General features: G+C 45.1%; 1 protein-coding gene across 3 annotated transcripts in view; it reads left to right on the top strand.

Moving 5' to 3' along the window:
- The first annotated feature begins 735 nt into the window (after positions 1-735).
- Positions 736-13,676, top strand: part of LOC139570659 (phosphoinositide 3-kinase adapter protein 1-like) — a 34,302-nt gene continuing 21,361 nt past the window's right edge. The window contains exons 1-3 of one of the 3 annotated variants that reach the window (XM_071392723.1): positions 736-911; positions 1,779-2,204; positions 2,695-2,924. In XM_071392723.1, the coding sequence (XP_071248824.1) occupies positions 857-911; positions 1,779-2,204; positions 2,695-2,924 (711 nt within the window). In that variant the 5' untranslated portion in view covers positions 736-856. The remainder of the gene's footprint in view (positions 912-1,778; positions 2,205-2,694; positions 2,925-13,676) is intronic. The other 2 variants (XM_071392724.1, XM_071392725.1) reach the window with 2 other exon arrangements.

Raw genomic sequence — 13,676 nt, 5'->3', positions numbered from 1 at the left:
TGATTACGTTGAGGGAGAGGTTCCTCTTAGAGGTGCTTATGAGTGTTGTGATGTGGTTTTGCCGTGAATACTTTATGCATGACGATATAGTCACATAACTATAGAAATACAAACTTTTGTAATTTTTTATAAATGCTTACTGAATAGGCTGTTTGATGAGGCCATCTTTTGGTCTAATATGTAAATGATGTGGAACCACAAGACATGCCTATACCGTCAACTTGCATGAGCCCTCAGTCTCTGACATGCTTTTTGTTGTATTTTCAGGTTGACATTAAAAAGCACTCATTTTAATCTGTGAGGAAGTGAAAAAAGGAACATGAGACAACTATCAGGTGTGTGTGTGTGTGTGTGTGTGTGTGTGTGTGTGTGTGTGTGTGTGTGTGTGTGTGTGTGTGTGTGTGTGTGTGTGTGTGTGTGTGTGTGTGTGTGTGTGTTATTGGTGGTGTCAAATACAATGACTGTTTTGTGGTCTTCGTATGTTTGCTCTATCGTTATTGTTTTGACCTGAGGCTTGTTTTAGTTTTTGTTGGTACAAACCAAACTTTGTGAGAAGAGACGACTCATGTCGCAAGCACTAGTTCATATCTACACAAATTACTAAAGGATACCGTCTGCATTTCTTTCACACTCCTCTCAGGGGAATGTCTCACTGCTGTAACTGTTTTAGGAAGTGACGCCGTGCCACTCAACATCAGGAAACTGTTTCTATTAATATGACAGCGCAGGGGTGTTAGTTTGTGAAAGTTGTTCACGCGAAGAGCCTAAATTCAGCAGGGAAGAAAGAAGGGCTTAACTCCAAAAAGTAAGGACAGCCATTGACAAGGACAGATGTTTTGTGCTGCGGGGTGAGTTGATGCAACTGTTCTCAAACTTCACAATGGATAGAGTTGTCTCGTCTTCAGAAACGGGTAAGAAGTGAACTTGTCTTAAATGTCTTTCTTTTTTGTCCGATGTTAGCCTGACAACAATATACAAATGTTTCTAATTGTACAAACCAATACTATAAGCACTCACTGCACACTGTAGAACCTATTGTTGGCCAATCAACAATTCAGCGGGGAAGAAAGAAAGGGTTTGGTTTTAATGAATGTTTTCATTGAGAAACTTAAATATGACATATACCTAAAAATGTTTCAAGAATCTGTTAAAATGGCTTTTTTTGTAGATTGACTGAATGTAAAAACCATTTACAGATTTGCTTTCAAAATAAGGAAGTTAGTGTTTTACTCTTCCTGTAGGTAGTTAGCATTGGTGACATGTTTTTGCATGTCATCTCAGCAAAAGTTTTGCAAAATAATTTCTGTACATTATGATTGAAGCACATTTATGATTGTAGATAATAATGTTGGTTCAGACAAATGACGCGTGTTTCTCAATTCTACGAATGTAGTGGTTTCTGACAATAAAGAAGCTATACTATATGCTGTTTCTTTAACTTTTAGGTTTACAGGGATGAACTTGGCTTGATACTCGGATCAATGTTTGTTCAGCTCCCTATTGACTGTACTCATCTCAAACAGATTCTTCTAACCACATTAACCTTGAAATCTCATAGCTCAGGCTGTTTTGGAAACTTGGCATTGTCTACAGTTTTAGTGCAACGTTTAGCATAACCCCAGCTTTAATACCCTGACTTTTCTTTTTCTCAAGAGAAAAAAATAACTATAAAGACAATTTGATATAAATGTAGGCATATTAAGTACAGTTATGTTTATAAAAGTTATAGATCTTTTAATAATTAATTGATCAAATAGATCCCATGATTTGTCTTCCAGCAATGTCTGGATTCCACTTCACGTGCGAGCTGTTGATTGTCCATTCTAGCGAGGCTCAGGAATGGGCAACGTATCTGCAAAAAATCTTGAAGTCTTCACGGAAGTTCCCTAAGAGGTCTATCGTATTGTATGCAGTTGACTGTGCTGATCAGCTACATGGATGTGACTTCAACATTTTCCATAATAGTAAATGCATTGTGCTGCTACTGACAGCCGCATTCCTAGACATTCTAGATGACCCTGAAGTCCTGGGTACTTTTCAGAGACTCCTACACCCTCCACACAGAGTGGTGGCGCTGTTGTGTGGAATGTCAGAGGATGACATATCGACTGAATGGTTTGAGGACTGGCAGAGCTGGAGAAAACTTTATCCTGAAGATGAGCCTGCTCTCTACATCTCCACCATTCTACAATCCATTGCTGACAGTATGTTCACTATAATACCCTTATAAAGTTTGGGGAAAGTATATTACATTTTATATATTTTTTTAACCTATATTTAACAAGGCAAGTCAGTTGAGAACAAATTATTATTTACAATGACGCCAGACAACGCTGGGACAATTATGCACTGCCCTATGGGACTCCCAATCACAGCCGGTTGTGAAACAGCCTGTATTCGAACTAGGGTGTCCGTAGTGACACCTCTAGCGCTGAGCTGCAGTGCCTTAGACCGCTGCTGCACTCGGGAGCCAGATATAGCCAGATTCTCATAACATTCAGACATAAGTTTCTGCTTGGGTTTTTGTTTCTCTGTTTAAAGTGCATGTAACCATTATTGAATTATACTCAGAGAATTACATACCATCTAGTTGTGAACTTACAGGCTAAACTTTCAGTTCACTAAACTCACCCATTCCACAATTTTCAACCTATACCTACCGATAGGTTTTTATTTTGACTTTGTATTCAAAAGGTAATACAGAAGAGGCTGAACATGATGTGGAAGCTATGGCAACAACAGAAGCAAAAATCCCTGTGGTCAAGAACCGCAAAGCTGAGGGGACAGAGGACGAGTCAGTGACAGAACCAGAGTGTGTCCAGGATGACAGTGACAACGTGAGAACAGAGGTCCACCCAAACCAGGCAACGAGCCCCACACATCCCGCCTGCCTCACTGTACAACCAAACAGAGTTCTATGTGGGGTAAGAATTGCTTAACATACTTTATAGACAACGCTGTAATGGCACTGAACAACGTTCAAAGATTGATTCTGGACAGCACAGCTTAAGGAAAGAGTAATGGTACATTGTACAGTGCCTTCAGAAAGTGTTCAGACCTCTTGATTTTTCCCACATTTGTTGTTTTGCAGACTGAATTTAAAATTGATTAACTTGTAGAAGAAGGAAGGAGGAAGGAAGGGAGGAAGGGAAGCGCTGCTGAGGTACACAATAGTAGATTTTGGTAGACAGAAGGTGCTCTTTGGTAAAAGGGGTTAATTGGTCATCAAAAAGAACAGAGGACCAAGGCACTCTTCATATAATTAACTAAAATGACATTATTTGTATGGCATGTTCAATAGAAACAAAGTTTTAAAAATCTGCATGGCCTTCATCAGGGAGTACAAAGAAATGATAATGCAATGTCCTCTTTTAAACAGCTTTTTCCAATCAGCCCTAATTAGAAGAGTGAGTGGTTACAACATTGATTGGACAACACCTAGTAAGCAATACTATACACATTAAAAAGTGTAATACTGTAGATATCTTATCAACATTGTTTACTCCAAGCTAGAAGCATCAGAATGCCTAGAAAGGTATTTCTAACCTTAAATATGACTGGGCAAAGTGCCAAGAAAAGGAAAGTAATCTATTCCATAGTACACAGCAAACATGGACAACAACAGTCTAATTTTTATGAACATAACAAGATCCAACAAATGAGACACAAACTGAACAAGTTTCACAGACATGTGACTAACAGAAATTGAATAATGTGTCCCTGAACAAAGGGGGGGTCAAAATCAAAAGTAACAGTCAGTGTCTGGTGTGGCCACCAGCTGCATTAAGTACTGCAGTGCATCTCCTCATGGACTGCACCAGATTTGCCAGTTCTTGCTGTAAGATGTTACCCTACTCTTCCACCAAGGCACCTGCAAGTTCCGGGACATTTCTGGGGGGAATGGCCCTAGCCCTCGCCCTCCGATCCCAGAAGTGCTCAATGGGATTGAGATCCGGACGCTTCGCTGGCCATGGCAGAACACTGACATTCCTGTCTTGCAAGAAATCATGCACAGAACGAGCAGTATGGCTGGTGGCATTGTCATGCTGGAGGGTCATGTCAGGATGAGCCTGCAGGAAGGGTACCACATGAGGCAGGAGGCTGTTTTCCCTGTAACGCACAGCGTTGAGATTGCCTGCAATGACAACAAGCTTAGTCCGATGATGCTGTGACACACCACCCCAGACCATGACGGACCCTCCACCTCCAAATCAATCCCGCTCCAGGGTACAGGCCGCGGTGTAACGCTCATTCCTTCGACGATAAACGCGAATCCGACCATCACCTCTGGTGAGACAAAACCACGACTCGTCAGTGAAGAGCACTTTTTGCCAGTCCTGTCTGGTCCAGCAACGGTGGGTTTGTGCCCATAGGCGACGTTGTTGTCTGATGTCTGGTGAGGACCTGCCTTACAACAGGCCTACAAGCCCTCAGTCCAGCCACTCTCAGCTTATTGCGGACAGTCTGAGCACTAATGGAGGGATTATGCATTCCCGGTGTAACTCGGGCAGTTGTTGTTGCCATCCTGTACCTGTCCCGCAGGTGTGATGTTCAGATGTACTGATCCTGTACAAGTGTTGTTACACGTGGTCTGCCACTGCGAGGACGATCAGCTGTCCGTCCTGTCTCCCTGTAGCGCTGTCTTAGGCGTCTCACAGTACGGACATTGCAATTTATTGCCCTGGCCACATCTGCAGTCCTCATGCCTCCTTGTAGCTTGCCTTGTAGTTCACGCAGATGAGCAGGGACCCTGGGCATCTTTCTTTTGGTGTTTTTCAGAGTCAGTAGAAAGGCCTCTTTAGTGTCCTAAGTTTTCATAACTGTGGCCTTAATTGCCTACTGTCTGTAAGCTGTTAGTGTCTTAACGACCGTTCCACAGGTGCATGTTCATGAATTGTTTACGATTCATTGAACAAGCATGGGGAACAGTGTTTAAACCCTTTACAATGAAGATCTGTGAAGTTATTTGGATTTTTATTAATTATCTTTGAAAGACAGGGTCCTGAAAAAGGGACGTTTCTTTTTTTGCTGAGTTTAGCTGAGGGCAATAGAGCAAAATGTCCACCAGATGACAGCAAATGGACCTATCACGACCCTACAGAAAAGGTGAAAAATCCATATCTTAATTTAACCAGGGTCTGTAATTTGTAAATCCAAAAACTTTCCCTTTGGGTTAGCCGTTTAAGACAGTCCCCTTTTCTAATTGAGGCCGGAACATGATCAATACCCATAGCTTGTAGGGAGGCAGGGTTGCCATGGTGTAAGGACTTGTAGTGCCTTGCCATGGGGTAGTCTTCGTTGCCTACCCGTATGGCATACTTGTGTTCCGCTAAGCGGTCTTGAGGTCTTCTCATTGTCCGTCCTATGTAGAACATCTTGCACTGTGGACATTCCAATCTGTAGATGACATGAGTGGTTTTGCAGTTAATGAAATGCTTGACGTGATACTCCATTTTAGAAGCTGTGTCAACAAAATACTTTTCCTGTGCAATATTTCTGCGATGGTTGCACTGGCTGCATTTAAAAGAGCCCTTGGGTTTGTGGTCTAACCAAGTTTTTTGAGCATCACCAGGAAGATAGCTGTGGACTAATTTGTCATTTAGGGTAGGACATCTCTTAAAGCTTATTATTGGTGGCTCTGGGAAGACTTGGCGTAGTAGCGTATCATTTTGGACGATTCCCCAATTATTTTTAATTATACTTTTAATGTTCTCTGCTTCAGTGCTGTATTTTGTAACAAAATACACTCTCTCTGATGTATCACGAGGCACTCCCCTTCGCAACAAGTTCTCTCTGTCAAGTCATCCGGCCCTTATACCTGCATCTTTCAGGACCTGAGCGCTGTAGCTCCGATTCAAGAAGCGGTTCTCCAATTCAGCAGATTTGACACTGTAGTCTGTTTCCTGATCACAACTTCTGCGGACTCTTTGGAATTGGCCATATGGAATGTTCTCTTTTAGCCTTTTGGGGTGAAAGCTGTCTGCCCTCAGAATGGTATTCCCGTCTTTAGGCTTCCTAAAGATTGATGTGTGCAAACAACCTTTGTCATTTTTACTGATGTCAAGGTCCAAAAAATGAATGTTTTCCTTGCTGTACTCCATAGTTAGTTTGATGTTAGGGTTAATGCTGTTAAGGTATTGGTGGAATGAAATAAGTTCATCTTCTGAGCCGGACCAAAACAGGCAAACATCATCAATATAGCGTCCCCACCATATAATCCGGTCAAAGAACTAGTTATTAGAATGATCCAAACTGAAATCATTTCCCTATTTCCCCAAGTACAAACCGCGTAGGAAGGGCTGTAGCAAGCTCCCATGGCACATCCTTTGACCTGTTTAGTAATACGGTCCTGAAAGACAAAGATGTTATTATTAAGAGTCCATTGAGTCAGTGAGACAATGAATTCTGTAGGAGGCATCTCAGTCGCAGGCCGGGTACTCAAGAAATGGTGCATAGCTGCCAATCCTTGTTCATGTTCAATGGTGGTGTATAGAGACTCCACATCCATGGTGACTAAAAAGGAAGCTGTACCTATATTGTTAAATTCCTTAATTTTGTTCAACACATCTGTGGTATCTTGAAGATAGGCTGGGAGTGACGGCAGAAAAGGCTTAATAAAGTAATCAATGTACTTAGAGATGGGTTCTAATGGATTACATTGAGATTTTTTGGTCACTGGCCTACACACACACACACACACACACACACACACACACACACACACACACACACACACACACACACACACACACACACACACACACACACACACACACACACACACACACACACACTGTAACGTCCTGACCAGAGTTATTATGTGTTTTGCTTGTTTAGTGTTGGTCAGGACGTGAGCTGGGTGGGAATTCTATGTTGTGTGTCTAGTTTGTCTGTTTCTATGTCCAGCCTAATATGGTTCTCAATCAGAGGCAGATGGTAATCGTTGTCCCTGATTGAGAATCATATATAGGAGGCTTGTTTTGTGTTGGGATTTTGTGGGTGTTTGTTTCCTGTCTCTGTGATTGTCTGCACCAGATAGGTCTGTCTCGGTTTTTGCACATTTGTTGTTTTGTATTGTTGTTTGTAGTGTTTCACTTGTTCTTTATTAAACATGTTTAACACTAGCCGCGCTGCACTTTGGTCCTCTCCTTCACCCCTGGAAGAAAACCGTTACAGAAACACCCACCAAACCCGGACCAAGCAGCGTGGCAACGGACAGCAGCAGAGACAGACAGAGGAATGGACATGGGAAGATGTCTTAAACGGCAAGGGTTGCTACACATGGGAGGAGATCCTGGCTGGAAAGGATCGCCTCCCATGGGAACAGCTGGAGGCAGCGAGGAGAGCAGAGGCAACCGGAGAGAGGAACCGGAGGTATGAGGGTACGCGACTAGCACGGAAGCCCGAGAGGCTCACCCAAAAATGTCTTGGGGGGGGGATAAAGGGGAGTGTGGCGAAGCCGGGTTGGATACCTGAGCCAACTCCCCGGGCTTACCGTGGAGTGAGAGGGCGTTGTACTGGTCAGACACCGTGTTATGCGGTGGAGCGCACGGTGTCCCCAGTACGCGTGCTTAGCCCAGTGCGGGCTATTCCACCTTGCCGCACTGGTAGGGCTAGGTTGGGCATCGAGCCGGGTGCCATGAAGCCGGCCCAACATATCTGGCCTCCAGTACGTCTCCTCGGGCCGGCGTACATGGCACCAGCCTTACAGGTGGTGTCCCCGGTTCGCCTGCATAGCCCAGTGCGGGCTATTCCACCTCGCCGCACTGGCAGGGCTACGGGGACCATTCAACCTGGTAAGGATGGAGAGGCTCGGTGCTCAAGAGCGCGTGCCCTCCTTCACGGTCCGGTATATCCGGCGCCACCTTCCCGCCCCAGCCCAGTACCACCAGTGCCTACACCACGCACCAGGCTTCCAGTGCATCTCCAGAGCCCTGTTCCTCCTCCCCGCACTCGCCCTGAGGTGCGTGCCCTCAGCCCGGTACCTCCAGTTCCGGCACCACGCATCAGGCCTATAGTGCGTCTCAGCCGGCCAGAGTCTTCCGTCTGCCCAGCGCCGTCTGAACTGCCCGTCTGCCCAGCGCCGTCTGAACTGTCCGTCTGCCCAACGCCGTCTGAACTGTCCGTCTGCCCAACGCCGTCTGAGCTGGCCGTCTGCCAAGCGCCATCGGAGCCATCCGTCTGCCAAGCGCCATCGGAGCCATCCGTCTCCCCAGCGCCATCTGAGCCATCCGTCTCCCCAGCGCCGTTAGAGCCGCCCGTCTGTCCCGAGCCGTTAGAGCCGCCCGTCTGTCCCGAGCTGCTAGAGCCGTTCGTCAGTCAGGAGCCGCTAGAGCCATTCGTTAGTCAGGATCTGCCAGGGCCGCCAACCAGACAGGATCTGCCAGAGCCGCCAACCAGACAGGATCTGCCAGAGCCGCCAACCAGACAGGATCTGCCAGAGCCGCCAACCAGACAGGATCTGCCGGAGCCGTCAGTCAGCCATGAGCGTCCAGAGCCGTCAGCCAGTCATGAGCTGCCCTACGGTCATGAGCTGCCCTACGGTCATGAGCTGCCCTACGGTCATGAGCTGCCCTACGGTCATGAGTTGCCCTACGGTCATGAGTTGCCCTACGGTCATGAGTTGCCCTACGGTCATGAGTTGCCCTACGGTCATGAGTTGCCCTACGGTCATGAGTTGCCCTACAGTCATGAGTTGCCCTACAGTCATGAGTTGCCCTACAGTCATGAGTTGCCCTACAGTCATGAGTTGCCCTACAGTCATGAGTTGCCCTACAGTCATGAGTTGCCCTACAGTCATGAGTTGCCCTACAGTCATGAGTTGCCCTACAGTCATGAGTTGCCCTACAGTCATGAGCTGCCCTACAGTCATGAGCTGCCCTACAGTCATGAGCTGCCCTACAGTCATGAGCTGCCCTACAGTCATGAGCTGCCACTCAGTCATGAGCTGCCACTCAGTCATGAGCTGCCACTCAGTCCGGAGCTGCCACTCAGTCCGGAGCTGCCACTCAGTCCGGAGCTGCCACTCAGTCCGGAGCTGCCACTCAGTCCGGAGCTGCCACTCAGTCCGGAGCTGCCACTCTGTCCGGAGTTGCCCCTCTGTCCGGAGTTGCCCCTCTGTCCGGAGTTGCCCCTCTGTCCTGAGCTACCTCTCTGTCCTGAGCTACCTCTCTGTCCTGAGCTACCTCCAAAATCATGTGGGGGCCTTGGGGAGGATTCTTAGGCCAAGGTCGTGGGCGAGGGTCGCCACTCAAAGGACGCTAAGGAGGGGGACAAAGACAGTGGTGGAGTGGTGTCCTCGTCCACCGCCGGAGCCGCCACCGCGGACAGATGCCCACCCAGACCCTCCTCTTGAGTTGTAGGGGTGCGTTCGGAGTCCGCACCTCAGGAGGGGGGTACTGTAACGTCCTGACCAGAGTTATTATGTGTTTTGCTTGTTTAGTGTTGGTCAGGACGTGAGCTGGGTGGGAATTCTATGTTGTGTGTCTAGTTTGTCTGTTTCTATGTCCAGCCTAATATGGTTCTCAATCAGAGGCAGATGGTAATCGTTGTCCCTGATTGAGAATCATATATAGGAGGCTTGTTTTGTGTTGGGATTTTGTGGGTGTTTGTTTCCTGTCTCTGTGATTGTCTGCACCAGATAGGTCTGTCTCGGTTTTTGCACATTTGTTATTTTGTATTGTTGTTTGTAGTGTTTCACTTGTTCTTTATTAAACATGTTTAACACTAGCCGCGCTGCACTTTGGTCCTCTCCTTCACCCCTGGAAGAAAACGTTACACACACACATACACACACACACACACACACCTCATAATGTCAAAGTGGAATTATGTTTTTAGAAATGTTTACAAATGAATATCTGAAATGTCTTCAGTCAATAAGTATTCAACCCCTTTGTTATGGCAAGCCTAAATAAGTTCCGGAGCAACAATTTTCTTAAGTCATATAAAACGTTTTTTAATGACTACCTCATGTCTGTACCCCACACATACAATTATCGTTAAATGTCCCTTAGCCGAGCAGTGAATTTCAAACACAGATTCAACCACAAAGAAAAGGGAGGTTTTCCAATGCCTCGCAAAGAAGGGCACCTATTGGTAGATGGGTAAAAATAAAACAAAAACAGACATTGAATATCCCTTTGAGCATGGTGAAGTTAATAATTACACTTTGGATGGTGTATCAATACACCCAGTCACTACAAAAATACAGACATCCTTCCTAACTCAGTTGCCGGAGAGGAAAGGGAACCGCTCAGCGATTTCACTAGAGGCCAATGGTGACTTTACAATCAGTTAAAGAGTTTAATGGCTGTGATAGCAGAAAACTGAGGATGGATCAACAACATTGTAGTTACTCCACAATCAGTGGTGAATATAGCATGTAAATCTTGGTGAGGCCAACTCAACCAGTTTTTTAAAAAGCGTTGGGCCAGTAACCGAAAGGTTGCTGGATCGAATCCCCGTGCTGACAAGGTAAAAATCTGTTCTGAACAAAGCAGTTAACCCGCTGTTCCCCAGTAGGCCGTCATTGTAAATCCGAATTTGTTCTTAACTGGCTTGCCTAGTTAAATAAAGGTTACTTTTTTTTTTTATTAATAAAAATGCCAGCAAAGCAACTACATAACATTTTATTATGCCTATGTGGTCTAAAAAGGAAGGAAAATACAATCACGAGGATCCACTTTTATAGACAATATACCGATGCACTGACAGTGTATTGTGCAAACAAAACAACCCTAGCAATATCAACTGGAATTACATGGGTCTATTACTGAACGTTTTGAATGGGAAAAGACTGTCACTGGCAAACATGGTTACAGACCCAACAACATTATATAATATCCCCTTCTCGTGAAGAAATGAACATGAGCTAATTATAATACACACAGTAAGCAAAGCAATGAAATCATTCCAACATTATCTAAAATGATGAATAAGATACTAATGAGATAGGCCTACAGTATATACTGTAAGGAATATAACAATTGAGATGTACAAACCATGGCATAAGGGAAACGATGAGCGGATAAGAGGCAAGCCCTAATTTCGATTAAGACATTAATGAGCTAGTAGTTAATAAAACTATTTGTTCAGCAATTTTTGAAATGTACAGTGACAGAATTCAGAACATGGGCCATTCTTAGAAATGTCTCCCTGTGCACCAAGTCAGAACTGTAGGATAAATCACAAGGGCATATAAGCAGACAATGAAAGAGCTTACAATATTTGATTATGACATTTCTCTAAAACAGGCTATAGACTACATGTGCACCACCAAGTCAGAACATTAGGCTAACTTCTGTGGGGGAGAGAGACCAAATTCTTAGGGTGATGGGCTACTAACAGCTTACTACATTCTCTGGATTTGTGGTGCTTTCAAGACAACAGGGAACTATGAAAAAAACAAGGTTGAATCATGACATCACTGATCTTCAGGTTGTAGCTCTAGAAAGAGGCCTGCGTTCCCTACTTGGAATTCCGAGTTGGATGACCGTTCAAAATGTAGTTTCCCAGTCCAAGCTAGTTTTGTCCCCCGAGTTCCCAGTAGTCTTGAACGCATTGAAGTCTGAGATTTCCCAGTTCCGAGTTTCCAGTTGATTTGAATGCGGCAGAAGTTATGATGGATTGACAGCATGGTCAATGTATTTAACCTTTTCTGGCCCATGGTGTTGCGTGTGAATGTTTATCCTTTTAAGCTTGGAAATAAGACCCTTTCAGACGGATGTTATAAATCCTTAAACCCAGACCCAGACTGCTTGTCTAGCTTGCTAGCTAATATTGTGAAAGTATGATGTTGACATCAGTCTAATCAAAGCTACGGTTAATATAATGTGATTTAACGTCATTTTATCTGTAGCTAATGACCTTGAGACTTCTTGGACGGGCACTTCTAATGTAAATCTATGACAGCACCCAATGGGGCTTGAACTGCTTAGCTCTTCCTGTGGATTCGGCGGTGACGTAGTGTCCCCATGAGTGACAGAACACTGAGCCAATCACTGCGCAACTAGAGAAGATTACCAACGCCTATGCTCTGTACTTTCGCTGGCAGCCCCCTCCACCACAGGAAGTACTGAGCTAGGCTGAAACACCTGCATTTTGGAGCGGCCTTACGCAAGAAAGAGACCATGTTTGTATGCAGCTTTATTAACTCAAGGAAAACATAGTTGTTTTTTTACATTGTTTGCAAACTGATATGTGACACAAATAGATGCCAAAATAACATGCAACAACAATATATATACAGTGGGGAGAACAAGTATTTGATACACTGCCAATTTTGCAGGTTTTCCTACTTACAAAGCATGTAGAGGTCTGTAATTTTTATCATAGGTACACTTCAACTGTGAGAGACGGAATCTAAAACAAAAATCCAGAAAATCACATTGTATGATTTTTAAGTAATTAATTTGCATTTTATTGCATGACATAAGTATTTGATCACCTACCAACCAGTAAGAATTCCGGCTCTCACAGACCTGTTAGTTTTTCTTTAAGAAGCCCTCCTGTTCTCCACTCATTACCTGTATTAACTGCACCTGTTTGAACTCGTTACCTGTATAAAAGACACCTGTCCACACACTCAATCAAACAGACTCCAACCTCTCCACAATGGCCAAGACCAGAGAGCTGTGTAAGGACATCAGGGATAAATTGTAGACCTGTACAAGGCTGGGATGGGCTACAGGACAATAGCCAAGCAGCTTGGTGAGAAGGCAACAACTGTTGGCACAATTATTAGAAAATGGAAGAAGTTCAAGATGACGGTCAATCACCCTCGGTCTGGGGCTCCATGCAAGATCTCACCTCGTGGGGCATCAATGATCATGAGGAATGTGAGGGATCAGCCCAGAACTACACGGCAGGACCTGGTCAATGACCTGAAGAGAGCTGGGACCACAGTCTCAAAGAAAACCATTAGTAACACACTACGCCGTCATGGATTAAAATCCTGCAGCGCACGCAAGGTCCCCCTGCTCAAGCCAGCGCATGTCCAGGCCCGTCTGAAGTTTGCCAATGACCATCTGGATGATCCAGAGGAGGAATGGGAGAAGGTCATGTGGTCTGATGAGACAAAAATAGAGCTTTTTGCTCTAAACTCCACTCGCCGTGTTTGGAGGAATAGAAGGATGAGTACAACCCCAAGAACACCATCCCAACCGTGAAGCATGGAGGTGGAAACATCATTCTTTGGGGATGCTTTTCTGCAAAGGGGACAGGACGACTGCACCGTATTGAGGGGAGGATGGATGGGGCCATGTATTGCGAGATCTTGACCAACAACCTCCTTCCCTCAGTAAGAGCATTGAAGATGGGTCGTGGCTGGGTCTTCCAGCATGACAACGACCCAAAACACACAGCCAGGGCAACTAAGGAGTGGCTCCGTAAGAAGCATCTCAAGGTCCTGGAGTGGCCTAGCCAGTCTCCAGACCTGAACCCAATAGAAAATCTTTGGAGGGAGCCGAAAGTCCGTATTGCCCAGCGACAGCCCCGAAACCTGAAGGATCTGGAGAAGGTCTGTATGGAGGAGTGGGCCAAAATCCCTGCTGCAGTGTGTGCAAACCTGGTCAAGAACTACAGGAAACGTATGATCTCTGTAATTGCAAACTAAGGTTTCTGTACCAAATATTCAGTTCTGCTTTTCTGATGTATCAAATACTTATGTCATGCAA

Source organism: Salvelinus alpinus, chromosome 3 (genome assembly GCF_045679555.1).
Source record: "Salvelinus alpinus chromosome 3, SLU_Salpinus.1, whole genome shotgun sequence".
NCBI classification, from domain to species: domain Eukaryota; kingdom Metazoa; phylum Chordata; class Actinopteri; order Salmoniformes; family Salmonidae; genus Salvelinus; species Salvelinus alpinus.
This window is presented reverse-complemented; position numbering and strand designations above follow the sequence as displayed.